The following is a 27,186-nucleotide window of genomic DNA, read 5'->3' on the forward strand; positions in this document are numbered from 1 at the left end:
TTCAACCAATTTCAATATTAAATTTCGGTATTTAAAAATATTTATTTCTTGTCCGCATGTGAAATTTACTAATTTTTTGAAAAAAAATATTTATTTTTTATTTTTATGGAAATTATGATAAAAATTTTGGTTTTGATATATTTTATATTTAAAATTAAATTTTTTATTATTTAAATGTTTAATTTTTTTAATACGAAAGAAAACGGCATCATGAAAATAAATTTATAAATATAATTTTGAGATAATTACCCCCAAAAAAAAAAGTTGTAATAAGCATTAGTAATTAATTCTGCGATAATATGCGTTTACGACTCTAACGTTAACTAGAAACTATTGGAAAAATTTAGGAAAATCAAAGACTAATACGCAGCAAGTACAAGCAAAGGATACTTGCTCCAAATTACGTACCGACCACAATGAATTGATATCAGTGAACAGATGCCACCATCTCCATAGTTGTTCAACATGAGCAAAGCGAATTGACCCCAAAATGAAACCAAAAGCATAATCAACAATGAATTGAGGATTTAGATTGCAGTGGTACAAATTTATGGGATTTGTTCAGACTTGCTCATAAGCTGTAAAAGTGCATTTGCTTTCCTCCGTGCTCTTATTGTTCCACTCTGGGAGACCTCAATCAAATGCTCGTACACACCAAACTGAAGGGCTGCAAGAGTGTGAGATGAATTACTCGAACCCAACGAAAGAAGAAGCGAGGTTGCACACTCCTTGTTCTTAGGGGTACCATCTTTGATGAAGTCAACCAGAGTTTCAATGAATGAAAGCTGACCGATCTCATGTCGCCCTTCCGGGTGCTCTGCTAGAGTTAAGAAGATGGAGAGGGCCTCATCAACCATGTCCAGGTTCCTGTCCTCGAGAAACAGCAGTAAAGGTGGTACAATACCAGCATCGATGGCCCTGGCCTTGTTTGCATGGTTGAGAGATAAGTTGAACAGTGCGGTGGCAGCATCTCTTTTACCTCTAATCGTCCCGTTCTGCAGCAAATCTACCAGTGGGGGAATGCCACCTGCCAGAGCTATTGTTACTTTGTTTTCGGGAAGCATTGACAAGCTGAATAAAGCTGCTGCAGAGTTCTCTCTTGACTCCATACTTCCATTTTGCAAGATTTCGATTATAGTTGGTATTGCTTCTTCATTAGTTATGAGTTTCCTATTAGACTCATCGATGGATAGATTCAACAAGGCTGTCACAGCATGCTCTTGAATTATAGAATCTGGATAGGACAGCAACTGCACCAGTGGTGGGATCGCTCCACATTTAGCAAACAAAACTCTGTTCTCGGGGTTCTCTTTGGAAAGCATACGAATATCCTTTACTGCCGTTCTCTGCACTTCTAATTGACTGGAAGATAGCTCCCCAACCAAAAATGAGATTTTCTCTATGTGTTCTGCAGACGAGCACTCGGAAGATGCAAGATCCTCTTTCTTGGGGACCTTGAAATTGTTCTTCTCACACCATTCGGTGATCAGGTTCTTGAGGGCATAATTTGGCGCCAGTGACAAGTGATCTAGAGTCTGCCTGGTCTTTGGGCAGGTGCGATGGTTAGAATCAAACCATTTCTGTATGCTTTCTCTTTCAAATGTCTGAATTTGGATGGAAAACAATGAAACAAGAGTAAATTGACCAGTTTTCCATTCGCATAACATCATGGTCTAGTAAGGTGAATGACATAAAGAAATTCAGGATAAAAAAATATTAAGGAAAAGTATAAAAGAGTTCACTTATGCTCTAAAAATATAAGATAAAAGGAGAATTAACTTAAGATATTGGACCCTTTTTATACGGGTTGTCTTATACGTATCTATCTGTACAGATCGTATGCATATAATCCTTTTGTGTGTGTGACTCATACTCTTAAGTTAATTTGCCTTTACAAGCATTGTGTCCTCCAGAACCAGTTTACAAAATTGAATTCAGCGCATGGATATCACATTACCTGTCCACTTGCAACAACAACAGGATCTGACATTAATTCAAGTGTGATTGGACAGAGGAACTCAGGAGGGATTATTAAAGATTGGGACTTCACCAACATTTTAGGCATGACAGGATCATCAAGTATATTTGTCACTTCCATGCCTAATATTTGCTTGAATTTGTTGAGAAGTTCTATGATTTTCTGTGTAGACTCTGAAGTTTGGCCTCTTTCTTTAGCAAGATTCCTCACAGATATACTTTCGATCTTCAAGTCCTCCACGGAATGCAGATCTAGCTTTTTGGCTAGCCTTTCTATTATGGCTATATCAGCATTCGTTTCATCAGTTTTTGAGGATACCACCATCAAATCTACTGCAAGTTCTATATCCTGTGTATCTGTTCTCTTTTTAGCTCGATTTAATTGTTTTTGCATTAGCTCAACCTGAATAACAACCGCAAGACAAAAATTCTTAGAATAATTTATAAATTCTAAACAAACATGATGTTTGAATAGAGCAAAACAGTCATTAATTAAAATCTCTAAAACCCTGAATAATAACTTATCTTATTCCGTGGAGGCTAAGTAATGTTATCTTGCACATTGAAACCCTAAAAACGTGAAAAGATGACAAATTCAACTCATCCTCAAACTGTCAAAGCTGGCGTTAAAAGGCAACAAGATATGATGCTGGCAATTAGTTAATTTTGGAGCCATTTTCATCTTAATGGTTTTTGTTCATTGTTTTGTACTAACCAGCACTATCTTATTCTTTTTATAAAGAAATTTGGTTTTTCAAAAAAATAATTTAACTTATCCTATCAAATTTTCCCATCTTATACTTCAAATGCCAACTGTGGGCAACTGTTGATGCGTCTATCTTTTTTAGCTATGAGATTAAGATGACTGAAGGCATCCAGTACAGTTTTCCTCTCAGAAAAATCATTCGAATGCAAGAAAATAAGAGGAAATTTCCGTACCTGTTCCCTCACTTCGTCAGAAACCTCAAGGTCATCGAAAGGCAACTCAGCCAAAGCCTGGCTTAATTTTTCATAAACAGTGTGAAATTTGATCATCATAGTCTCAGTCTCCAACGCCTTAATGACAAAAGAAAGCCTTAAAATAAGTAACAATGAATAAGAATTTCTGAGTTTATTGTATATAAAAGATAAACTCCAAATATGAAAAATAAAACAACCTATTTATTTTAAAGAGCTCAAAATTCAAAAGCAAATTACTAAATTAAGTTGCCTATTGAATTTGTTTAAAATTTAAATTAATTGTCGTTTATCGTCAACATCTCTTATTTAATATAAAATTAAGAAATAACAAAAATAAGGAATCAAGGTTTTTGGTTTTGAATCGAATCTTGAGCTCTTTGAGATGGATAGGCTGCTTTGTGTTGATATCAAATGTACAAACATAGGTCCTCACCAGATAAATCTTGCTACCTTCATTGCAAGTTTTCAGTAGTTTCTTTGCCAAACGAAGTGCTTTCTTCAACTTTGACAAAGAAACGATGGCGTTCTGGGTAATCGGGAAACCAAGGTCCCGAATCTCATCGAATAATGGCAACAAAATCTTCATACGCCTGACGAGGTTGTAACATTCTCTTCTCTGCGTCCTTCGGTAATCTCCAAACCGAGCAGCAGATTCAATCAGGCTCACTGTTTCCTGAACCAAATCAACAGTTTCCTCTCGCGCGTTTGGTGAATTCGTTTCATTGTCTTCCTCCATGGTCTCCCATCCTCCATCTTCACCATCTCCATCTCTCTCTCCATCCATCGCCATCTGCAGTTTGTCCCCCTCCCTCGACAACTAGAGGGGCTGTCTATGGCTTTTCTCTTTGCAAGATGTTTGTTTGCAGACTAGATATGTCCAGTTATGGCTTCGAAATAGAAAAATGTAAAACGTGAATCATCTGCAGAAATGAAGAGGGTTGAGGGAAATCAGAGAAGCATAAAACCCTAACCCCGGTTTCCATGAATGCTGGTGTTCCCTGTGTTTTTTGGTCCCTGTAATCTCTTTGCGTGCATTCCGGGTCTGTTACAATAACCTTCGCGGGGGTTTTGGTTCTTAAAATAGAAACCCTTTTGAAAGTTTGTTACCCTTTCATGGACAGCCATGGTTTGCTTTGTTACCCTTTTGATATGGCGTAGCTTCATCTTTCCTTTGTTCAATTTGTTTATGTTTGACAAAAACAAAGAGAATAGCAACATTGTTGAAGATCCTCCATGACCCTTTTTTTCTAATTCAAATTAAGTAGGAGATAATTAGTTAATTGGTGTTCAATGACTCCTTTACTATTAATTACTTCCAACTTCAGTCAATAAAAATAAAAAAATAAAAAAAGGGAGAGTGATTTGTTTACAAGGAAAAATTATACAATATCCGACACGGAAAGAAACAAATTATGACATAAGATATTGATACTTATATTATATATATACCTTTTGTTCCATATATTTTACCTATACAAATTTGGTATCATGATTATATACATCAAAATATCAAATATTAAAAATTAAACTAAATTTACCAGTGCTAAAAGTGTTAAAAGTAATTAGTAAAAAGTAAAAAAATAAAAATAAAAAGCTTGTGTTGAGTCAAAATATCAAATATTAATGGCTATTAACCTGTAATAGAAAATATAGTTTATTTGTTCCACAAGCAAAGGAATGAACATATATAGTATTTAATTAGGCTTAAAATATTCCTGCCATCCGTACCCCCTCCAAAAACCTAATGCTCAGTTTAAATATATATATAAGTGTTAATTTAAATGGAAATAAGGGTTGATCATTCAAAGTTGAAGTTCGTTAAGGCGCGTATAAATCATTCCTCATCCCTCCTATTAAATGGAAACTTTTGTAGGGTAATGGGCAAGGCCAACGGCTTTCTCGATTATTTCCATTTTATAATTAGTAAATCTCTATTTTATTTGTTTGTGAAACAATAAGCACTGGACTGGACTGCTAAAATTTGCCAGTGCCAGGCTGCCATCCCTCCTCATTGTCGGATGACTGTTCAGATTATTCAAGACCGTATCAGTCAACGTAATCACGAGTCTCTCCTTTTCACTGTTTCTCATCACATACAAAATCTCCTACCTCTTTTATCTCTTGACCGTCTAATTCAACTATTATTTCGATGTGTATTGAATGGTCTCGTATTTGTAAAATCAAACTAACCAAATTTACACAAAAATCTTAAAAATAAAATTAATAGAAATCAATTACTACCTGTTGATTATAATATTGATCATCACTTTTTTTAATAATTTTCAACAATATTTACAATAACGATTTTCTTTAAAAAATAAGTAGGATTACCTATCTCTACATTTTAATATAAATAAATTTAACTTACAAAAAATATTATTGTTTTAAAATGTTCAAATATATAATATAAAATTATATTATTAATTACTGATTTGTTTAATGGATTCAATTGTAACTTTTGAATATAAAAAATCAATAAAATAAATTGAAAAAAAATCGATATCTCTAATCAATTTAAGAACCAAAACTTATTGAATCGATTATTTCAATTTCAACTGAATTCTCTCCTTAGCTCTAAAATCAACTCTATAATAACATGTGGGAGGGTTTTGTGGGTTGCTTGATTGGACCCTGATTGATGATCATGGATTTCCCATCATGAATAGAAGGCAGTGTAGCCCTGATAGTTACAAAATCAAATCATCAAACGGTGGAGAAGACATACTGATGATATACATTTCCAGACAACGTGGCAGAATGTTACTGGTACGTCATAGAGAATTAAGGTAAAGCAAGCAGTGGTAATGTTATCAGTAAGAATTGAATAAGACTAGTAATCAAGCGAAAAAAGGGTAGCTTTTTAGGTAGAAGGAAAAATGTTGCTCCTACTAGAAAAGAAAATAGAAATAAAAAAGGAAAATTTTGAAAGCACATGGTAAGCTAACCGTTAAGCGCACACAGAAGAACGCGACTTTCCATCTATAAGATCGGACGGCTAGGATTTACTAGCCGTTAGTTTTAAAAATGAAGAAAGGGCATGTGCGGACATATATCCGCTCTTTGCGTCTCAATTTTCCCTTCATAATTTCGTCTTTTCCCGTGCAAAACCCCCCAAAAAGCCTGAACAAGAAGAGAAAGAGAGAGAGAGAGAGAGAGAGAGAGAGAGACAGAGAGATCACTCGATCGCTGCTCAAGCCTCAAATGTCATTCTCTTGAGTAATCTCTCTGTTCGATTTCCTTTTTCGGTGACGTGAAAAATCTAAGGAAACGGGGTTTTGGAATCTGGGAGTGGCGAGAGATCAACAGGGAAACTCTTGTGTGAAAGGTTCTTGAAAATTATCCTAATTTAATAATCTGCTGATCCTCTTTCTTTATTGGGTCTTTACCATTTCTTTCAATTTAAAAATTTCAAAAAAATGGTTTTTTTTTTATTTTTAATTTTGATTGAAGGGCGGTCTTGATGATCTTTGTCTGGAGTTCAGGGATGCCTATATCAAGTGGATTCTTATTGTTTATAGCTGTTGTTTGTAGATACGGGAGAAATGGCTGGATCGGATGAGAACAATCCTGGAGTCATCGGACCGTCACATCTTCAAGGTGCTTAATTCAACCCCATTTCCGTAACCTCTCTTTTTATGTTTAGAAAATTTTTCGAAATTTAAGTATTAAAGAAATGTTTTTTCTTTTTAATTTGCAATGAAAGGGGGTTTGCGTGCCAGAGAAGGTGGGAAGTTTGTGGCGGCCACTGGGCAGAATCGAAGAGCATTGAGCACTATTAATCGGAACGTGATTGGAGCTCCATCTTACCCTTGTGCAGTGAACAAAAGACCTTTATCTGAGTGAGTACTTTCTTAAATCCTCTCTGTTTGGTTGCTGAGAAAAGAAAAGAAAGTAGATCTTTTTGAGTTAGCTATTGTTGGTTTTGTTTCTGATTCCTGAATGAGATTGAATAAATTATGTGTATGAAGAGTGGGGTTTGTCTTGGTATTTATGGGTCCAAAAAGGAGACTTTTTTCTTCATTTTTTAAAAATAGATTTCTATTTCTCTCTTTCTCAGCAGCAAGAAATTGAAGATTTATTATTAAAGCAAAGTTTTGATATTCTTTTTCCATTTTTTTCTTCTTGAATTCAGAAGAAATGCAGTCTGTAATAAGATCCCACCCATACCTGTGCATAGACCAATTACTAGGTCAGTAACTTTTTTCTTTAGTTTTATGATGTTTGCTTTGAATGCCAAAATATGTCTTCTCATGATCCGTTTGCTTATGATTCTTTCTATTCAGGAAGTTTGCTTCCCAGATGGCTAACAAGCAGCAAATCAAACCCCAGGTACCACTTTTTACAATGAAAGAATTTGGCATTATCCTCAATTATTCAGTAACATTAAATTATTGGTTAATTACATTAACAGGAAGTAAAGAAATCACTCCTGTCAGTACCATTTTCAAATGAATCCGAAGATTGCACCATTATAGATGTGGACGACCCTAAGGCAAGTAGTGACTCCGATGTGCCAATGTTTGTGCAACACACAGAAGCTATGCTGGAGGAGATTGACCGGATGGTATAGGACATCCCCCTTTACTGTAAACTCATCCATCAATCAATCTCATGCTTTTCTTCAGAATAGCAATGATTCTTTGTCTTCCCTGCAGGAGGAGGTTGAGATGGAAGACGTGGATGAAGAGCCTTTTTTTGACATTGATATTTGTGATAAAAAGAATCCGCTTGCAGTTGTTGAGTACATTGATGATTTATACAAATTCTACCGGAAAGCAGAGGTGACTAGCTTTCTATTTTCATTGTTTTATTCGAACAGAAAGAGGGGGAGAGATGAAGCCTTCTTTTTGCTAGTCAATATTTTTAGTTCTAGTTGATTTGATGCTCAATTGCAAACATTTATTAGTCAGCATTTTTGGAGGGTTGATTTTCTGAACCTGTTTGTGTAATTTTTGCAGTGTACTGGTTGTGTTCCTCCAAATTATATGGCGCTGCAATGTGACATTAACGAGAGGATGAGAGGTATCCTTATTGACTGGCTGATAGAGGTATGCAAACTGTTGCACAAATGGACTTGCATTGGTTAGGAAGTGAATTAGGTAGAATCCTGGTAATTGAAAATCCATCATTAATGAGCATTATGGAATGACAGGTTCACTACAAGTTTGAACTGATGGAGGAGACCTTATATCTGACAGTAAATCTAATCGATAGATTTTTAGCGGTTCAACAAGTAGTGAGAAAGAAACTTCAGTTGGTTGGAGTAACAGCCATGCTTCTTGCCTGCAAATATGAAGAAGTTTCTGTTCCTGTTGTAGAGGATCTGATTCTGATTTCTGACAAGGCCTACAGCAGAAAAGAAGTGCTGGACATGGTTTGTAATTCAAGATTGAGTTTTCATAATTTCACCCCTATTTTTTTTTTAACACCACTCAATCAGAAATAGGAATGACCTGTATTGCCTCTTGATTTGCAGGAGAAACTGATGATCAATACCTTACAATTCAATCTATCTTTTCCTACACCGTATGTGTTTATGAGGAGATTTCTCAAAGCCGCTCAATCTAACAAGAAGGTTTGTGACAACAAAACATTGCCATCTTTGTATTTATTATCCAGCAATATTGTTAAATGAATCTGAGATGACGTTAATTTGTGACCTTGATCCAGCTTGAGCTTCTGTCATTCCTCATGATCGAGCTTTGCCTAGTTGAATATGAAATGCTCAAGTTTCCACCTTCTTTATTAGCTGCTGCTGCTATTTTCACTGCTCAGTGTACGATTAGTGGGTCTAAGAATTGGACCAAGACCAGTGAGTGGTATACTGCCTACTCGGAAGAGCAGCTTACGTAAGTCTTAGTTTCTTTGTTCTACTGAATTAGCAGCAAATGTTTTGTTTCCAGTTAAACCTTACTGTTGTTTCTTGTGTTTGTGAAGGGATTGCTCAAGAATGATGGTTACTTTCCATCAGAAGGCAGGGACAGGGAAACTTACAGGTGTACACAGGAAGTACAGTACATCTAAGTATGGTTATGCTGCAAAAACTGAGCCAGCAACTTTTCTCTTGGAGGCTAGATTCTAGCACTGCTAAAAAGGCAATGATTGATCAAATCCTACTAACTAGGACTCTGAGGGGGGTGGGATGCCATTGAGCAACAACACAAAGTTGCCCCTGGGATATATAAATACTGACTTGGTGTTTGCCCTTTGAATTCGGCCTTTCGATTTACATTTTATTTGAACATAGCAGGAGGATGTTTGTTTCTTTTTCTCCTACCTGGAGATTAAAATAATTGTAAAACTGTTCCATCCAAATCTATATATATTTCATTTGTTGGATTTCTTTTGATGGTAAAGCAGCTTTTTAACTTCGCTTATTTCAGTTAGTACAAGCATTGAATTTTTATTTGTAAATATTGGAAAAAAACTCAATCACCAAGTCATCGAGATAATTATTTCACTCTCCAAAAGCAAAATGTTGCACCACAAAGGAAATTAAAATTGATAAAAAAAAATTATTTTCCGTTGCCGGGACTTGAACCCGGGTCTCTCGGGTGAGAGCCGAGTATCCTAACCAACTAGACTACAACGGATTTACAATGGGGTGTCAATACTCTATTAATTGATTTCTTACACATATTCATAAAATCAGGAGCTTCAAGTGCTTTTAACCTTCACCTTCTTCAATTTTAATAACATAATTATATATCATTTATCTATCATAAAATGAGTAATTTTTTTTATTAAAATAAATAATTTTCTGATTGAATAAAAGAGGTCACATTAAATTAAAAGTGAAAAAAATATGGATGAAAGCAGTTTATTAGTCCACAAATTAAAACTACAAACTATAACTATAAAATCTATTCCTACCAGAAAATAACGAATGGCAAAAGAAAAACGTGAAAAAGAAAGCAACGATCCTAATGTGGTCTGACTTCGTCAGCAGACAGACAGATAAAAAAAATCTGGTTGTGTTCTGTTACAGCTGCCGCGCACTCTTTCCCACGTTTCAACATCTGTCGCCAACACCAAATTTTAGCCATAAATTCAATTCATTTCCAAATCCTTGAGAGTTCCACTTGGAAACAAGATTAGATTCTCAAAAGATCATCTTGCCAGATTAAGAAGAGCCCCCTCCGAATTCTTTAAACGATCAACTTTCATTTTCATTTGATCCAAAGTATCTCCCTTCGTTTTATGGTCCTGTGAATATTCTTACAGGTAAATTAAATAACAGAAAAAATACCCACCATGAATACTTTGTAAAAACCTGATATTTTTCTATTGTAAGCTAAAGCTGTTACCGTCGCTTCCCATCTCATAATGTCTTGTATTTGTCTGTTCTTTGGACTTTCGTGGGTGGGCTTATTTTTAAGGTTATCTTTGGAGATTTTTTTGCGTATTGGTCGTATACTTGGATAAGAATGTGGTGTAGGATTGATAGCGAGCTAACAGCAGCTGTTGGCTGTAGATTTTTTGTCAAGTTGGACGATTCCAGCGGTTTCTGGGTACCTCTTAGATAGCGATGGTTGAACCTTTACTGATTAAGTTTTAACTTTTAACCCCCAAAGTTTATCAATTGTCAGCATCTTTTTTTGGAGAAATTCAAGTCTCGAATTTGTATTCTAATGTGTTTTAGTTTGATTAATTACAATATAAGATTGTTATTTTCGTGCTTTGATGAAAGCTTGTCCTTTTTTGTATTTTTATCAGATAGAAAGAAGGTGGTGATATCTCCCTTACTATCTCAGGTTCCTATAAATACGGCTGATTTATTAGCTTGAGTTTCAAGTGAGTGAAAAGAATTGGTTTTTCTATTAGGAAAGATTATGGAAAAGAAAGAAAAAAAGTTCCTCACGGTAGCTCCTTTTGAGTGTGCTTGGAGAAAAGATTTGAAATTCCGGGAAGCTGGCAGAGGGTGTGTAGCATTTGATGCTTTTGCACACAATGATGTTACAGTGGTGTTTAGGGAGAATGTAGGAAGTCAACACTACCATTATAAGAGGGATAACAGTCCGCATTATACTGTAATCATTGGTAGCCACAGGAATCGTAGATTGAAAATTGAGGTGGATGGGAAAACTGTGGTTGATGCAGCAGGTGTTGGCCTATGTTGTTCTTCAGCATTTCAGAGTTATTGGATTAGTATCTATGATGGATTGATTAGTATCGGTAAAGGAAGATACCCTTTTCAGAATCTTGTGTTCCAGTGGCTAGATTCAAATCCAAATTGTAGCGTTCAGTATGTTGGCCTTAGTAGCTGGGATAAACATGTAGGCTATAGAAATGTTAATGTGTTGCCCTTGATGCAAAATCATTTGTTGCTGTGGAAGCAAGTGGATTGTGGTGAATATAATGGTGACGATGATGGTGATGAGGAGTTGGAAAATGAAAAAATGGGCCATGAGAAGTGGGGACTTGAAAATTTTCTCGAGAGTTCGGAATTATCTGATATGTTCTTCATTGTTGGTGAGGAGGAAAGGGCTGTCCCTGCTCATAAGGTTATATTGCAAGCATCTGGAAACTTTTCTCTGAGCTTATCAGATGGAGATGTAGTTCAGCTACAGCATGTAGCTTATCCAATTCTTCATGCGCTTCTTCAATATGTATATGCGGGCCAAACACAGGTATCCTTTGCGTTTCCTCTATGGGGTCCACTGTTATTGGCATTCACTATCAGTTCAAAAGATCTATTCCAGTTTCTCTTGTCCCAGTTTTTCTGATTTCTTGCTTCTGTTTGACATAGATTTCAGAGACACAGCTTTGTCCCTTGTGGACTCTGAGCTTACAGTTTGAAGTGATGCCATTAGTGAAGCAATGTGAGGAAGCAGTGGAGCGGTTTAAAGTAAATAAAAAGTTGTTTGACTCAGGAAAGAATGTGGAGTTATCATATGCAAGTTCTCAGCCCCATTCTGGGGGAACCCTCTCCTTTGGGCACCCGATAAACATGCAGAGGCTCCAACAATTGCGTTCAACAGGCGAGTACAGTGACATTAACATTTACATTGAGGGTCAAGGTCTCGTTGCACGGGCTCATAAAGTTATTCTTGGCTTCTATAGTGTCCCATTTGCAAAGGTGAGCACCTCATGCCTCCTATGGATTATGCTGTAGAAAATTGTACAACAAAAATTAAAGATATAGACAATTCTCTTTTGCAGCTATGAGATCTCACCACAAGAAATTGAAGTCTATTAAATGAAATAAATTTTACTTTCAAATAGAATATATTATCCAAACTTGACTGAACATGTACTAGCTTCTGTTTCTTTTCATTATTATTTATTTAAGGTTGAATTTATTGGTTAAAGAATTTTTCTTGTTTGGTTTTCCGTGCTTCGTCATAGTTCAAATAGCTTCAAGTTTATGTATAAAAGAAAGTTATTGTTGGGGGGCTCATGTCTTCTCTTCAATTTCTTCAATGTTTTGGTTCTCAGTTTGGTTGTGTTGACAAGATTTGCCTCTAATATAATCAGTTGTCATGCAGATGTTCACAAATGGAATGTGTGAGAGCAACACGCCTGAGGTCTGTTTAAAAGATGTGTCTCCAGAAGCATTGAAGGCTATGCTTGAATTCATGTACAGTGGGGAACTCCGTATTGAGGATACTGAGGACTTTGGTTCCTTGTTACTCCAGCTTCTTCTATTGTCTGACAAATTTGGAATCTCTCTTCTTCATCAGGAATGCTGCAAAATGCTTTTAGAATGCCTCTCAGAGGTAGTTTTAGTATCTATAGCATATTAAATTATTTGATTTGGTGGTTTTTGTTAGAGCCATGCATTTATTTTTGTCGCCACTGTCTCATTATGTTTTTTTTATGAATAGAATTAAAAGAACGAGGAAGTGACTTGCGGTATCGGAGTTCTGAAAACAAAAGAAGAGACCCCTTTTATAATAATGAATTTTAAATATTGATACCTTTCATGTACATATTACATGCAGGGATGGAGTTCTCCTAGTGGAAGAGGGTCATACAACAAGAGTTTTTCTATTATGCACAAGTTTAATGGACGAGGAAGCAGACAAATTTGGCAAAGTAATTGGGCTGTTGCTTGTGAAGCTAACTGTTGAACTTTGTTGCAGGGCTCTGTCTGTCCAATCCTCCAAGTGGTTTCATCAATCCCATCATGTAAACTTATCGAAGAAACTTGTGAAAGGAAATTTGCAATGCACTTTGACTACTGCACAACTGCAAGCCTTGATTTCATCTCTTTAGATGAGACAACTTTTAGGAATATTATTCAGGTGGGTTTCCACTTGTCAAATTCATATGTTTATTTGGCTAACTTGTTTTGGGGGTAATAACTGAGTGGATGATAGTGTAACTACACTAGAGTGAAATTAAAAAAAAAAAAACTACACTAGAGTGTGTTCTCATTTTAAAACCACAAATTCTCCAATAATTCTTAACTAGGAAGGGGCTCAAGTGCTCTATGTGAAAAGTATAACTTCCAAGTTGAATAGTGAGAACCTGTTCAGTGATGAGTCAGTGGTTCATGCTGCTACATTCTAGTATTTTTTTATTTGATAAATTGGACCAAAGTGGCAAGTCAGTTATATAGATAGAGATGGAGAAACTTAAAGATGTATGCTGAAGTTATCTGTATTGCTGGTTAATGCTCCTTTCGCTTATTTGATTGCTGGATTTGGGGCAATCATAAATCAGACCTATCTTTTGGTTGGTTTATGCAAGTTATAATTTAGATTTGGAGTTACATATGAGTGTCCCGCATGATAAGTTTTCTTATCTCTTATGATAAATCATGGATTTCTCGCAGCATCCAGATCTAACGGTAACATCTGAAGAAAGAGTTCTCGATGCAATTTTGATGTGGTGCATGAAAGCAGAGAAATTGTGTGGGTGGGAGGTGGTGGATGAGCTAATGATAAATTCAACTCCAGAAAGTCTGTTCAAGGATAGGCTTCAGTCAGTTGATGACTTGCTTCCATCAGTGCGGTTTTCTTTATTGCCATATCCCCTGATTAAGAAGGTAAGAAATCCCTGCATATACAGATATCTATCAAGCAGAGTGCTAAGAAAAGGACTATAGGTCAACTATCAACTTCTATTTTTTTCAATGATGTTGCAGTTGGAAAATACCTGTCTAAGCCGGCACATTTCTGCTTTTGGTGATCTTGTAAGTTTGTTGTTTCTCTTCAAGAAACCTTTTGGAAATGTGTTTGAATAGAGATTACTTTTTGTTTCCTCCAATACTAATGTCTTTATGTTAATGAAATAGGTTAAGGAAGCCATTAATTATAAAGAATGCAGAGTGACGATACATGGAAATGACCAGAAGTAAGTGTTTGTTCTTTTGCTCTTATACATCTTGATATCTTGCCCCTAAGGGGCTTGCATTCTGAATTGAAATGTCATTTTCACTACTGAGAAAATGGCAGTTAAAATTGAAAATCCGATACTTGTAGTGAAGAGAAACCAAGCTCTCTATAATCTCCTCACTTTCTTAGGGTTTAGCTTGCTTGCATTTAACCTCCCATCATTGATGCAAATACTGCTCTGACCATCAGGGCAGTTCCTTCGTCATCTTTCATTTTTTTCTTTTGAAAGAGCTAATCTAGATCTTTCTGAATGATGCTAGATGTATTTAATGGAAGATCTTTTAGATATATCTCCATTCTGCTTGAAATGCATTTCCAAAGATGTGCAATGTTCTTGAGCAATGAATTGGCTAACATTGTTTTGTCTTTGGTTTAGTGTAAAATTTCAACATAGGCGTTCTAGTTATAAGGAGCTCCAGTATATATGTGATGGGGATAGCAATGGAATTCTGTACTTTGCTGGGACTTCATACGGGGAACACCCATGGGTTAACCCTGTACTGTCTAAGGTGAAATTCTCAATCCTCTTTCTTTATTCATTCATAATCCACTTACTGTTCCTTACCCCCCTTTAACTACATGCTTCAGAGAATTGCTATTACAGCTAGTAGCCCCACTTCAAGATACACTGATCCCAAGGCTTTGGTATCAAGAACTTACCAGGTATGATGAATCGAAACCTTCAAAGTTCTCTAAAATATATCTAAAGCATTATTAGCTGAACTAAGTGACAATCAAATGATATGCCCCATTTCAGGGAACATGTTTTGCTGGGCCTCGTATGGAAGGCGGACGTATCTGTGCATGGTGGATGATTGACGTTGGCCAAGATCATCAGGTATGTGCTCTGTACTCCCTGCTACCTTCTTACACTAATGAAACTTTAATTTGGTTAAATTAAGTTGTCGATGACCATAAATGATGTTAGCATCATACGCATCCAACCTTCAAGTGTCTTCGGAAGAAAATATGGTCTATGACTTCAGTAGCAAAGAAGTTTCAGGTGCAATTGAGTTGTCATGTCTGTTGGTCTCTTCCAGTCATAGCATGTTTGAGTATAATTTCGTTCTGTCCTAAGCAGTATTAAAAATTTCAGTTTAAGTGTTACTTTCAGTGAAATCTGATGCCAGTCTTCTTATGAGCAAATGTGATTAATGCAGCTTATTTGCAACTACTACACATTGAGACAGGATGGCTCCAGGGCCTACATAAGATGTTGGAAATTTCAGGTAAAGAAGATATTACGTTAATTGTTTCTTAGATATTTGTGCTGGAATTAGTGAATTCTAACAATGGAAGCAAACTCTAATGTAACTCTCCCCAACTTCCAGGGTTCTGTAGATGGGAGATCTTGGATAGATTTGAGAGTACACGAGAATGACCAAACAATGTGCAAGCCAGGTCAGTTTGCATCATGGCCTGTAACTGGAACAAATGCTCTGCTTCCATTTAGATTCTTCAGGGTTCTACTCACTGGTCCAACAACAGATTCTTCTAACCCCTGGAACTTCTGCATTTGCTTCCTGGAGCTGTATGGTTACTATCGCTGAATAGGATTGTGTACATCTGGCTTGTTCCAGTATTATTTCCTTAAAGTTGATTTTGTTTAACCTCTATGTACAGTTTCACCAATAAACTCATGAAGTTGAGGACAGAATTTGCCTTATCCAATTCATGCCGCTTAGATGAATAACTTGATTGCTCTATAGTCTCGGTCTCACCCTTCAAAGAAGAGAAGCTAGAGACCCTGAATTATTTAGTATAACTTATCTAGATCAAGAATACACGTGTTGGTCACTGTCCACAGAAGCATAACTCCCATACCTTCTATGCATAAGGCAAATGCATCTACAAACTGAATACAGAAACACCAATGAAGTAACCTAGGATCATACCAGTCTGAGGTGCAGTTCTGTTTGTGTGGGTTTAAGACTACTATGGTTATCATTGTTAAATTTACCAATGTCAAATGATTATAAAAGGCTGTTGAGCGCAGAGGAATATGGATTCCTAACAACCTATAGCGTGGGAGGTTTACTTGCATTTCCACACAAACACGAAACAACAATACAGGTATAAAATTCAGAAAAACCAAACTATTAGTTCTAGGATCATAAGTGCATGCTTATCATGTTCCCACAAAGTACACGTGCATCATGAATAAAACGCTAGTAGAAACAAGATCATTTTGGCATTTCAATACATGCATACAATAAACAGAGCAGTCCCTTGTATCCAGGCCAAATAACTTCACGTCCATCTAATTTCTTTTTCCTCAACATAACAAAAGAGTAGAACCTTTTACATCAAATATGAGGACTACAAGCTTGGTTACTAAACTCAAGGCCTCTCAGGTGGCCTACAATGATGAATGCTGCTCCTGACATAAGATACTAGAAACCATTTGACAAGACAAAGTTACCTACGAACAGATGGCACACCACCTCTACCGGCTGTTGTGCCCCGGCCAGCAGCTTGTGCCTGTAAAACAAAAAAATTGAATTTAAAAATTAGGAACTGATGCTCACAAACAAGTTAAGCACATGAATAAATAAATAAATAAATAAGCAAACAAAAGCACCATTCTTTGGGTTCCATCTTAATTACAGGATATGTGTACTTACTTTGGCTCGCATTGCAACAGCTCTACCTCTGCCAACTCCTAAAGAAGAGCTCTTCCCCTTCAAGAAGTTACAAAAGGAAGTCAGAAATTTGCTAACAAGTGCATAATCTACGAAACTGATAACTTGCAAAAAGATGCATACCTTGATTTTAGCATCCAGACGCTTAAACATAGGAGCATTCTTCAACATGTCAGGTATGACCATAAACCTGTCAAAATAATTCAATCTGTCAACATACGAACAAAGAATGTCTGATCTGAACCACACCCTGCTACCAGCAAATAAGTACCACCTATCAACCCCATTAAAAATGAGGCAACAGGATGTCGAGAGAGACGCAATACCTGACTTTACTGCCTCGAATGAAAACATGCTCAAGCAGTGATACCTTTCCATCCTGAAGCCAAGCCAAACCAATCATCTTAAAATCAGTTACAACAGCAAGAAAATGAGAGGAAAGACAGAGAAGCTAGAGCCAAAAGGGAACTCAGCATGCTTTTCAAAAACATATCTACTTCTGAAAACGGGGATGAGAGGAATATTCACTTAATATCAGAATGAATTTTCTCAGAAAGAAAATCCGAAAATACAAAACTCAGTGGCATTCTGATTTCTCAACTTTTGATTGCAAGGAAATTAGATATATTAAATAAAGAATCATGATGCAATGTCTGGAACTGAGATACTTCAACAAATCCGGTCCGTTCCTGACATTTGTAGTAAATTGTGGTTTCAGGCCTAAATTTGATTGGAATAGACACAAAAATACATATATCCTAACTAGGACGACACAACAATGAATAAAACATCCAAACCAAGGACAAATTCAGATATAGCAGTGAGTGATTGCTGTGTCATATCCTGAAATTCAAACACTAAACCCCATCCATCTCTTCCTTTCTCTCCTATTAGCCCGTTTATAGACTTAAGTCCAAAGTTCCGGCATCCAATGCCTAAACTATAACATCAAATATTGACGCATTTTAGGGTTTACCGCTAACTGCGCATGAACCATAAACCCTAAATTCCTCGGATCCAAAAAGAATTGAACAAATCGAACTCATTACTCAGCAGTTAAAGATACAACAAAGAGAGGAAAGTGGGAAATAGAGAGGTACTTTAGCAGTGTAGGTGATGTTCTCCAGCTGGCAATTCCAGTTATCTTCGCATTCGACCATGCTTCCTCTGTAAAGCTCTCCGCTCTTAAGCTCCACCGTTACCACGTGACCCGACGCCTCGTGTAGCAGCTTCACCGGTATCCCCAAGCTCCGGCTCATTGTTTCCCTCCCTTCTTTCCTTTTCGTTCTTGTTTTTCCTCCTTTCTTGCCCGCTCGCCCGCTCGCCCGCTATGCTTCTCGTACAAATCCTAAAACCCTAGCGCTCTACCAAATTCATTTTGTCCGCCGAGTTACATATAAAATTTCGCAATCAAATCATCAGGGTATATTTGTAATTCTCTAGATATAGTAAGGACAACTTCGGAGAATTCCATCGCTAGTTATGAATAAATCAGCGGCCTTCCTTCTTTTATGATCAATCCTATGCCGTTGGATTATTTGACTTCTATCGTTTGGTTGAATCCTCGACACTTTGAATTTGCGGACCGTGCCCGGGGGAGAATTGGTTTTTTTCTCCCCTCTAAATTACAAAAATTTCTACGAGTACCTTTTTATGGTAAAGGCAAGGTATAATTATCATTCGGTAAGCTAAGAGACGTACACATTAAATAGTTGATGTTCCCAAACTTTCAAATGATGCAGAGTATTAATTTTGCTAATCAAATCCAAAGATATGAGTAAGAGATTATTTAATTATAATAATCTACATCTCGAGATAAAAATATAATTACGATTTAATAAAAATGTGTCACAATTATATATCAACTTAGTTTGGTTTTTCATCATATTCACTTATTTTATTAGTTCTATAGATAGAGAATGATTATTAAATATGATTGGTTTATGAAATTTATAAATAGTAATACTAATACAAAGAGATAATATGATAATTTCAACTTTAAATGTAATGTGTATTTTTTTATATTAATATGAAAATTTTAGTTAATGAGGTTTTGTCTTAGTAACAAAGAGATTCTGAAACTTTGAAATTTTAGGTAAATTGAATTTAGTTTAATTTCATGTTTGATTTTTTTAATTATGTGCTAATTTGTTGATTGGTTAATTTGTTTATTCAATGTACATATGAGATGATATGTGGTTATCATATATATTTATATTGGTAATTTCCTTAAAAAATATATATGAGATTTGTAAATTTATTTTATTAATTAATTATATCTTTTTAGTGTTTCATATTTCACTTCAACCACCACCAAAATCTTGTGCTCATTCATTGACGTACTAAAAGAAATCATTTATTTTTACTTGTCTCAATTTGCAAGGTCGGAATTTAGAATGTATAATTAAACAAAACATATCAATTAAATAAAGTAGTAATTATTAGTGATATCAAACGTTTTAAGTTTATTTCCGATAAGAAGCAAACATTAATCTTATCATATGAAAAGACCAAAACTTACTATTTAACAAACTTATCCTTTCTTCTCTTTCAGAAGACAAATAAAAGTTTTCCTCTATAAGACTTTATAAATGTATAATTAGCCGATAAGAGATATTAGCCGTCTAGACGTACAATTTTTTTTTTAATAAAGCAAAACTGACGTGTGGATGAGGTTAAGTAGGGATCAAGCGGTTGAGTTGTCACGGGGAACATATGTTTGATTGATTCCGAGATATTTGTAGCATCGATTGACAACCGTCTGATCATCTTTGCTGTTGGCTTCAGTAGAAAAGCAGAATAATCTGATTTGTCTTTTTCCTTTTTTTACGAATTATTAGTCCCCGAATTTCGACGGCAAGTGGGTCGTAACGTGGAGCATCTGCTTTGTTTCTTTCCAAAGGCAATCAAAGATCACAGCGAAAAATAAAATGAGAGAACATAATTTTGAAGTGAAAGTGGGCCCAGCATCCAACGGTCTAGATTTTCTTATGGATGGCGCTAATCCTTTTGTAACGACAATTGGTAGCACACTCGCTCCGTGTTTAAACTTTCTTGCTTGCTCGAAGAGGAAAATGGAGCTGAGAAGCTGAATCCGGGAAAGGAAGATGCTGGGTTCGTTGGGTCTCCTCGCCACGCCTTTTGCTTTCGGGTCTTTCTCTCCTTCATCGAGCAAGACCCGCACTTTGGTAATATGAACTTCTAATCAAATTTCTTGACGATGAATCTGCATGCATTCTGTTTCCACTTGTTGGGTTTGTCGTTTAACTTCGAACGAAAGATCCTGATGAATTTCTTAATCATCAGAGTTCCAAAAGTAATCATCAACTTGCCAAACAACTAGCAGTTGAATCTAGACGTGGATCCCGTAAGTTGCTCGGGCGACCTGTATTTTTGTTCAACTCAGTGTATGGAAAGGTATGAGCTTTTTGAATTTTTCTTTTGAAGATATTTCTTACACGATGAAATATAATATTCGTTGAAATCTTCGTTATGTTTGGTGTTAAATATGAATTTGCAAGTATTTTTGGTATTGAATGAGTCATCATCTCTGCTTCATTTTTCCCCTCCAGGTCAGTCATGGTTCCCCAATCTTAGCTGTTATGGTTGATGATAGTTCAACAATGACATCGTCTGAGGAAGACGCCGAACACATCGGCATCTTGGACGTTGATTCTGCCCTCGAACCTTTTAAGGATCACTTCCAATATAGAGTTAAGAAATACTTGGATCAGAAAAATCTCTTTGAAAAGCATGAGGGAGGCCTAGAGGAATTTGCTAAAGGTGACTTTCATTTCTCATTATCATCAATGCTACCCGCTCCTGAATTTGCTTGTATGTTCTGACATCAAACGCTGCTTCAATAACGAAATTGCTTGCTCCTCAGGAGCTAAATAGTATAATCGATATTTATATGATAATGCTCGAAGGAGATAAGTTTTTTTTCTTTTTCCAACCCTTTTTTAACAATCTGGCTTTTACCCTTTTTTATAGGTTATTTGAAATTTGGATTCAACAGAGAAGAAGGTGGAATTGTCTACCGTGAGTGGGCTCCTGCTGCTCAGTAAGTTTGGGTTTCTGAAATACAAGTTCACTAACTTTGTTATCCTATAATTGCTTAGACAGAGTCTTTTGAATCATGTAGGGAAGCTCAAGTTATTGGAGACTTTAACGGATGGGATGGCTCCAACCACAGGATGGAAATGAATCAATTTGGCGTTTGGAGTATTAAAATTCCTGATTCTGGGGGAAATCCAGCTATTCCTCATAATTCAAGAGTCAAGTTCAGATTCAAGCATGGTGATGGAGTTTGGGTAGATAGGATTCCTGCTTGGATTAAGTATGCCACTGTAGACACTACCAGATTTGGTGCACCATATGATGGTGTGCATTGGGACCCTCCACCTTCAGAAAGGTGCAATTTGTTCATATTTTACTTGATTTATTTTTATGGTGATGATATTTCCATAAACAACTGTGCGATGCAGGGTTTCGGGTATCTTAATCTTTATGCATTTTTTTATCCAGAATTAAAATTTGTCTCATCATTTTGGAACATGTGAATTAAAAAATTAGTTTGATATTGCTTGAGATGGGAACTAGTTGCCACTATCCACTGCTGTTTCATCAAAATTAAAGCAATGGTAATTTTCTGCTTTTAGTATATATGATTGAGAAATTGTGCCTTTTAATGTATTCTTTCATTGATAATGCAGGTATGAATTTAAGTACCCTCATCCCCCAAAACCCAAAGGCCCAAGAATATATGAAGCTCATGTTGGAATGAGCAGCTCAGAACCGCGTATTAATTCATACAGAGAATTTGCTGATGATGTTTTACCTCGCATTCGGGCAAATAACTATAATACTGTTCAATTGATGGCTGTAATGGAGCATTCTTATTATGCATCATTTGGATATCATGTTACAAACTTTTTTGCTGTAAGCAGTAGATCTGGAACTCCTGAGGACCTCAAATATTTAATTGATAAAGCCCACAGCTTAGGTCTACAGATCTTGATGGATGTTGTTCACAGCCATGCAAGTAACAATGTCACTGATGGACTCAATGGCTTTGATGTTGGCCAAAGTTCACAAGACTCATATTTTCACTCTGGAGAAAGCGGTTACCACAAGTTATGGGATAGCCGACTGTTTAATTATGGTAATTGGGAAGTCCTTCGCTTCCTTCTTTCAAACTTGAGGTGGTGGCTTGAGGAGTTCAAATTTGATGGCTTTAGGTTTGATGGAGTGACATCAATGTTATATCATCACCATGGTATCAACGTGGGTTTCACAGGGGATTATAATGAGTATTTCAGTGAAGCAACTGATGTTGATGCTGTTGTTTATTTAATGCTGGCCAATTCTCTGATACACAGCATCTTGCCAGATGCAACTGTAATTGCTGAAGATGTTTCCGGTATGCCTGGACTTGGTAGGCCTGTCTCTGAAGGGGGAACTGGTTTTGACTACCGCCTGGCAATGGCTATCCCTGACAAGTGGATTGATTACTTGAAAAATAAGAATGATGAAGAGTGGTCAATGAAGGATTTATCCTGGAGCTTGACAAATAGGAGACAAACTGAGAAGTGTATATCCTATGCTGAGAGTCATGATCAGGTATAAACTATGAAAAGTTATTTTTCTCACCAATTTATTTCTTAATTTAGTTAAATTATTTCTTTCTGGCACTGAGAAATTGTTCTGCTTGGAAATGTCTCAATCTTGGCTTTGTAACTCACTTTCAGTGACAGAAAGAGATATAGCATAAAGAAAGCTCGATTAATAAAATGCCTACTATCCTCTTCCTGTCTCCCCCATCCCTTCACAAAGAATAAGAGGACATACTTGTTAAATGGTTAATATCATGGCAGATCTGCTTTCCCGAATCCAATATCATATTAATACTTGTTAATCTTGCCTTTTCCTTTTTACCTTTGTATATTTCTATTTGTCATGCTTCATGGATTTTACTGTTTTTTTGTGCAGGCTATTGTAGGTGATAAAACAATTTCATTCTTCCTAATGGATAAAGAAATGTACTCTGGCATGTCATGTTTAGCAGATGCTTCTCCTACCGTTGAGCGAGGGATTGCACTTCACAAGGTTGGTGCTAACTCAAATCTTAGGGGCTCCTCTCTTTGTGGTTTCCTTAATTTCTTACCTTGTTGATGGCATAACAGCAACCATGAATCTCTCTCTCTCTCTGTAAGCTTAGAAACTGTTTTTGCTTTAAAATAACAGCAAATATGGAACTTTGATTATTTTATTTAGCCTTCTTGTTTGGCCTCTGCATAGATCATCTTTATTTATCTAGTCATTATTCTCATTGTTTCTCTCTACTCTCTCTCACATTCTTTTATGTTTTTTTGTATTTTAAATTACTTTTGCAGATGATACATTTTATTACTATGGCATTAGGAGGAGAGGGCTACCTTAATTTTATGGGAAATGAGGTAAGCAATCTGTGCTGACTGATCGTACTGCATAGTGCATTAAGATTTTGTTTGGGTGGATATTAGAGAAAATTTGAAGTCTAGAAAGCAAGGAGATTTTGACTGTTAGAATATTCGTATGGATGAAGATCAGCAAAGGCACTTTAAGTCACAAATACATGAATATGTTCAATAAGTAGGTAGAAGGCATTAAAAAGTAAAGAGGCGATTGGCTATATCTGCCCGGAGGCAATTTTCTAAATAAGGGTTTGTTCTCTCTTTTAACAAATAAGGTTACAAGAGAGCCATCTCTGGAAGGGCGAGACTGTCTCCTGTATCTTTTGATATTTCTTCTGCATGTTTGTACAGTTTGGACATCCTGAATGGATTGACTTCCCGAGAGAAGGCAACGGGTGGAGTTATGAAAAATGCAGAAGACAGTGGAGTCTGGTGGATACTGAACACTTGAGATACAAGGTCTGAGGTCTTTTTTATTTTTAAGAATTTGTTAAAGTTGCTTTGCTTTATTCTATCCCTGATCCATCTCCATATTAATCCTGTGGGCAACTGAAGTATTTGCTGTTGTTTGAACTTTTAACGCTATGACATAAGTCTGTGAATATGGGCCAAGCGACCGTTTAATCCCTCACAACCTTTTCATTTCAATACCATAATGCTTTTGATCAGAACCAGATCAGAGTCAAGTTGAAAGCTCAAGAATCTAGCTGAACATGGACCATGGTTGGTGATTATTGTGCAAACACTGATAATGCTCACCTGCGTTTTTAACTTTGAAGGCACCTGTATGATATATTTTACAAAAACTGGATCTAATTTTTCTCTCTATTTTTGCATCCTAATCTTTGTTTTATTTTATTTTCATCTTTCTGTACTGAGGAGGGTTTGCTCCTGATATGCAATTCCTTACATAATTTTTTCTCTTTGTGTTTGAGTTTTACAGTTCATGAATGCATTTGACAGAGCTATGAATGCACTTGATGATAAATTTTCATTCCTTTCATCAACAAAACAGATAGTGAGCAGCAGTAGCGAAGAAGACAAGGTAAATCTACAATGGCAGTTGGCTGTTAGAGTTAGACCATTGCACCTGTCCCTCTAATTCATGATGCAACATGCATGCATATTGCCAATAATGAAAGTTATTTGACATTGTTATAGTTGAAACTTTTATCATTAGAAATAATAAATTGTTCATCCATCACTCTTTGTATGGTTATCCAAAAACCGAAAGACCACAGTGGCTAGCAAACAACATATACGTGTTTCCTTTGAATTTCAAACATGTATGGTAAATTGTTTTGAAGGTTCTTTGTACTTTTCATCATGCTAGTGTACTTTTCTTTCTTCTCTTTACCCCCAAACTGATAGAGATAATGAACCCCACCCTTGTTTTGTTCTTCTCTGCCTTATAACCTTCCCTTGTGGTGGCTTTAACCACTTTGGTTTTGGTGGATGTAGTTTTGACAGTTTCTTTTAAGAACAATTACCAAGGCTCTGATTAATGGTTTTTCGATTTAGGTTATTGTCTTTGAGCGGGGAGATCTGGTTTTTGTGTTCAACTTTCATCCCAAGAATACATATGATGGGTATGTATGCTGTAAATTGTGAAAAAGTCTACATATGCTAGAAAGTTTAAATGAAATCAGCTAAGGCCTATGTGACATTGTAATTAATTACCTGCGCTTTCAAACTTTTTGAGTGACTATTGTGTAAAACATACAGGTACAAAGTGGGGTGTGACTTGCCAGGGAAGTATAGAGTTGCTCTGGATAGTGATGCTTGGGAATTTGGTGGGCTTGGAAGAGTAAGGAACTCCTGCTATTGTTGTTATGCTTGCCTTTTGCTATTGATGAAAGAATGATGTTGTTTTCTGGCTAGATTTCTTACAATATAATTGGGGTTTTACAGCTACTTTTTATAAGTTTTCTCGGGACTTAATGAGAAAACAAATAGCTGATTGTTTCCTCAGGTCTCGGAATGGCCTCTGGTCCTCTAAGTTGGTAACTTCAATATATTTACCTGATACTGGGAACTAGTGAAGTCCATTGCATCTAAAAGGCTGTCTTCCTCTTCTATGAATTGTTTTACTCTCCTGGTAACGCTATAATTAATTCTTCTGGCAGGTGGGTCACGATGTGGATCATTTCACATCTCCCGAAGGAAAACCAGGTGTGCCTGAAACTAATTTCAACAATCGTCCTAATTCTTTCAAAGTACTCTCGCCAGCTCGCACGTGTGTGGTATGACATCTCTTCCTGGTCTTTCTGATGACGTAATTTCCCTAGTGCAACTTATATGGTACTTTTTGTCACTCTTTCTTTATAGGCATGGAAATGTACCCAAGTTCCTACTTACCACTGCTTGACATTGATGATTGTGATTTGGTATTTTTTTCCTTCTATTTTTGAGCCCTCAGGCTTATGGCTTTTGGAACTTTGGGTGGCATCACAAATCTCTGCCTGTTTCTATGGTCCTTGAACCCTTCTTCGAAGTTAAAACATGGATTTACAGATTTCTTACAAACTTTTCCCAGGTTTATCATAGAGTGGAAGAAACTCCAGGAGACATTAATGACAGCAACTTAACCGGTGTCAATGAGACATTACAAGTAGATGCTGTAAAGGAGGAGAATATTGCAGAATCAGCTTCAGTGGTAGATATCATGGAGACCAAATCTCTGCCTGTATCTATAGAAAGTCCAGGAGTGGAAGAAAGTCCAGGAGAAACTAACGACTACAATTTGGCCGGTGTTGATGAGAGGTTGCCAATAGAAGGAGCAAAGCAGGAAAATATTGAAGAACCAGAAAGTCCAGGAGAAACTAACGACTACAATTTGGCCGGTGTTGATGAGAGGTTGCCAATAGAAGGAGCAAAGCAGGAAAATATCGAAGAACCAGCTTCTGTGGTAGACAGAAGTTTTGCTGCCAACCTAGACCCTCCTGAAGCGGAAGAGAGGGAAGATGGAATATTGGACGACTAAGCTTTTCAGCTCCAGTGCAAATCAAAGAGAGTATAAGCCTATTCGTGTTACCTTGTTTTGTGAATAATAGTAGTGTGAGGAGTAACCAGGGAATTTTGTTTTTGTTTGTAGATTTTAGGCAGAGAATAATAGTCTGCTTAGGTGCCAGTCATCACTGTAGGAAGACCGAAGTCTACTGATCGTAGGCAATAAGATCTATAGAGTTGTGAAGATCAAGTCCACAGTGGGTGCATCTTGCATCTGAGCATTCGACTTATTGGTATACACGATCTCTATGTTTTAATCCCCTTCCCCCAAAACAACATCCACTAAAGGTGCTATTCGTTTTTCCTATGGCGGCAGTTGCCGTGGTTAAATAGTTTATCAAGAAAATTTCTATCATGTAGCATCATCTCATCAGATCTTAATGAACACAACCCTATCAATCTAGGGGTTCTACCCACCAATAGCCCACTCCCATTTCCATCTCTTTCCTCTTCTATCTTTAGCCCACCCCCTTTTCTGTCTCTTCTCTCTTCTTAGCGCCAAACGGTGTCCTTGGAGCGTTGTGCCCTCATTTATTCTCCTTTTCTTTTGTGCCTTCTTTCACCATAATTTGTGATACCGGGGTTTTGGGAACCTTTAACCCTAAAACCTGAATTTTGAGAACCTTAAAATGAGTCAAAACCCTCAATTGATCGAAACCCTAAACTAGCTAAACCCTTAAAACCGATTAAAACTTTGAATCAATTGAAGCCTTGAAACTTTTTTTAAAAATAAACAAAAAACCAACTCGAGGTTAGACTTGATAATTTGTATATTTGTATTTTAATCGTGTCATGTAAATA

General features: G+C 36.5%; 5 protein-coding genes and 1 non-coding gene across 7 annotated transcripts; 3 read left to right on the plus strand and 3 right to left on the minus strand.

Moving 5' to 3' along the window:
• Positions 1–340: 340 nt before the first annotated feature.
• PUB15 (Plant U-Box 15) lies at positions 341–3,933 on the minus strand. The gene is made up of 4 exons (XM_021429022.1): positions 3,371–3,933; positions 2,917–3,033; positions 1,958–2,380; positions 341–1,604 (listed from the first exon to the last, which is right to left on the minus strand). Exons 1-4 carry the CDS (start codon positions 3,725–3,727, stop codon positions 549–551), a joined length of 1,953 nt encoding a protein of 650 aa, XP_021284697.1. The 5' UTR covers positions 3,728–3,933; the 3' UTR covers positions 341–548.
• A 2,080-nt stretch (positions 3,934–6,013) lies between these two features.
• Positions 6,014–9,286, plus strand: LOC110416710 (cyclin-B2-4-like). The gene is made up of 12 exons (XM_021428770.2): positions 6,014–6,262; positions 6,469–6,534; positions 6,641–6,776; positions 7,070–7,126; positions 7,221–7,266; positions 7,349–7,501; positions 7,593–7,718; positions 7,896–7,985; positions 8,090–8,311; positions 8,414–8,512; positions 8,608–8,786; positions 8,875–9,286. Exons 2-12 carry the CDS (start codon positions 6,480–6,482, stop codon positions 9,017–9,019), a joined length of 1,308 nt encoding a protein of 435 aa, XP_021284445.1. The 5' UTR covers positions 6,014–6,262; positions 6,469–6,479; the 3' UTR covers positions 9,020–9,286.
• A 171-nt stretch (positions 9,287–9,457) lies between these two features.
• TRNAE-CUC (transfer RNA glutamic acid (anticodon CUC)) lies at positions 9,458–9,530 on the minus strand. Its single transcript has one exon. It is a non-coding gene; the product is annotated as a tRNA-Glu (tRNA).
• A 383-nt stretch (positions 9,531–9,913) lies between these two features.
• LOC110416348 (BTB/POZ domain-containing protein) lies at positions 9,914–15,972 on the plus strand. The gene is made up of 13 exons (XM_021428327.1): positions 9,914–10,161; positions 10,654–11,567; positions 11,687–12,016; positions 12,426–12,656; positions 13,023–13,184; positions 13,718–13,930; positions 14,030–14,077; positions 14,180–14,238; positions 14,656–14,788; positions 14,868–14,942; positions 15,037–15,117; positions 15,440–15,508; positions 15,611–15,972. Exons 2-13 carry the CDS (start codon positions 10,770–10,772, stop codon positions 15,827–15,829), a joined length of 2,418 nt encoding a protein of 805 aa, XP_021284002.1. The 5' UTR covers positions 9,914–10,161; positions 10,654–10,769; the 3' UTR covers positions 15,830–15,972.
• Positions 15,973–16,448: 476 nt separating this feature from the next.
• LOC110416349 (Small nuclear ribonucleoprotein family protein) lies at positions 16,449–18,296 on the minus strand. Its single transcript, XM_021428328.2, has 5 exons — positions 18,022–18,296; positions 17,248–17,300; positions 17,045–17,111; positions 16,904–16,960; positions 16,449–16,760 (listed from the first exon to the last, which is right to left on the minus strand). The coding sequence occupies exons 1-5, from the start codon at positions 18,178–18,180 to the stop codon at positions 16,698–16,700; spliced, it is 399 nt and encodes a 132-aa protein (XP_021284003.1). The 5' UTR covers positions 18,181–18,296; the 3' UTR covers positions 16,449–16,697.
• Positions 18,297–19,939: 1,643 nt separating this feature from the next.
• LOC110416507 (1,4-alpha-glucan-branching enzyme 1, chloroplastic/amyloplastic-like) lies at positions 19,940–26,692 on the plus strand. Of its 2 annotated transcripts, none has more exons than XM_021428508.2 (14): positions 19,940–20,109; positions 20,228–20,338; positions 20,494–20,704; positions 20,915–20,984; positions 21,066–21,335; positions 21,637–22,543; positions 22,913–23,029; positions 23,317–23,379; positions 23,728–23,835; positions 24,320–24,421; positions 24,898–24,965; positions 25,102–25,183; positions 25,503–25,619; positions 25,796–26,692. In XM_021428508.2, the coding sequence occupies exons 1-14, from the start codon at positions 20,029–20,031 to the stop codon at positions 26,357–26,359; spliced, it is 2,871 nt and encodes a 956-aa protein (XP_021284183.1). In that variant the 5' UTR covers positions 19,940–20,028; the 3' UTR covers positions 26,360–26,692. The 2 variants fall into 2 exon arrangements, with proteins under 2 accessions (XP_021284183.1, XP_021284184.1); XM_021428509.2 differs by having other exon boundaries at positions 19,943–20,109; positions 25,913–26,692.
• Positions 26,693–27,186: the final 494 nt, after the last annotated feature.

This window comes from Theobroma umbraticum, unplaced genomic scaffold (genome assembly GCF_002168275.2).
Source record: "Theobroma umbraticum cultivar Fairchild unplaced genomic scaffold, ASM216827v3 scaffold_51.0, whole genome shotgun sequence".
Classification (NCBI taxonomy): Eukaryota; Viridiplantae; Streptophyta; class Magnoliopsida; order Malvales; family Malvaceae; genus Theobroma; species Theobroma umbraticum.

Bases quoted from the DNA above. Each gene is read 5' to 3' on its own strand.
- PUB15 (XM_021429022.1), bottom strand. From the start codon at position 3,727: ATGGCGATGGATGGAGAGAGAGATGGAGATGGTGAAGATGGAGGATGG. The intron at 3,034-3,370 runs GTGAGGACCTAT...TTTGTCATTAAG, and splicing joins AAGGTAGCAAGATTTATCTG to GCGTTGGAGACTGAGACTAT. The intron at 2,381-2,916 runs GTACGGAAATTT...GTTGTTATTCAG, and splicing joins CTGACGAAGTGAGGGAACAG to GTTGAGCTAATGCAAAAACA.
- LOC110416710 (XM_021428770.2), top strand. From the start codon at position 6,480: ATGGCTGGATCGGATGAGAACAATCCTGGAGTCATCGGACCGTCACAT. The intron at 7,502-7,592 runs GTATAGGACATC...TCTTCCCTGCAG, and splicing joins TGGAGGAGATTGACCGGATG to GAGGAGGTTGAGATGGAAGA. The intron at 8,312-8,413 runs GTTTGTAATTCA...CTTGATTTGCAG, and splicing joins GAAAAGAAGTGCTGGACATG to GAGAAACTGATGATCAATAC.
- LOC110416348 (XM_021428327.1), top strand. From the start codon at position 10,770: ATGGAAAAGAAAGAAAAAAAGTTCCTCACGGTAGCTCCTTTTGAGTGT. The intron at 11,568-11,686 runs GTATCCTTTGCG...TGTTTGACATAG, and splicing joins TATATGCGGGCCAAACACAG to ATTTCAGAGACACAGCTTTG. The intron at 13,931-14,029 runs GTAAGAAATCCC...ATGATGTTGCAG, and splicing joins CATATCCCCTGATTAAGAAG to TTGGAAAATACCTGTCTAAG.
- LOC110416349 (XM_021428328.2), bottom strand. From the start codon at position 18,180: ATGAGCCGGAGCTTGGGGATACCGGTGAAGCTGCTACACGAGGCGTCG. The intron at 17,112-17,247 runs GTATTGCGTCTC...TTATTTTGACAG, and splicing joins ATTCGAGGCAGTAAAGTCAG to GTTTATGGTCATACCTGACA. The intron at 16,961-17,044 runs GTATGCATCTTT...AACTTCTTGAAG, and splicing joins GTCTGGATGCTAAAATCAAG to GGGAAGAGCTCTTCTTTAGG.
- LOC110416507 (XM_021428508.2), top strand. From the start codon at position 20,029: ATGCTGGGTTCGTTGGGTCTCCTCGCCACGCCTTTTGCTTTCGGGTCT. The intron at 20,705-20,914 runs GTGACTTTCATT...CCTTTTTTATAG, and splicing joins CCTAGAGGAATTTGCTAAAG to GTTATTTGAAATTTGGATTC. The intron at 22,544-22,912 runs GTATAAACTATG...TTTTTTGTGCAG, and splicing joins ATGCTGAGAGTCATGATCAG to GCTATTGTAGGTGATAAAAC.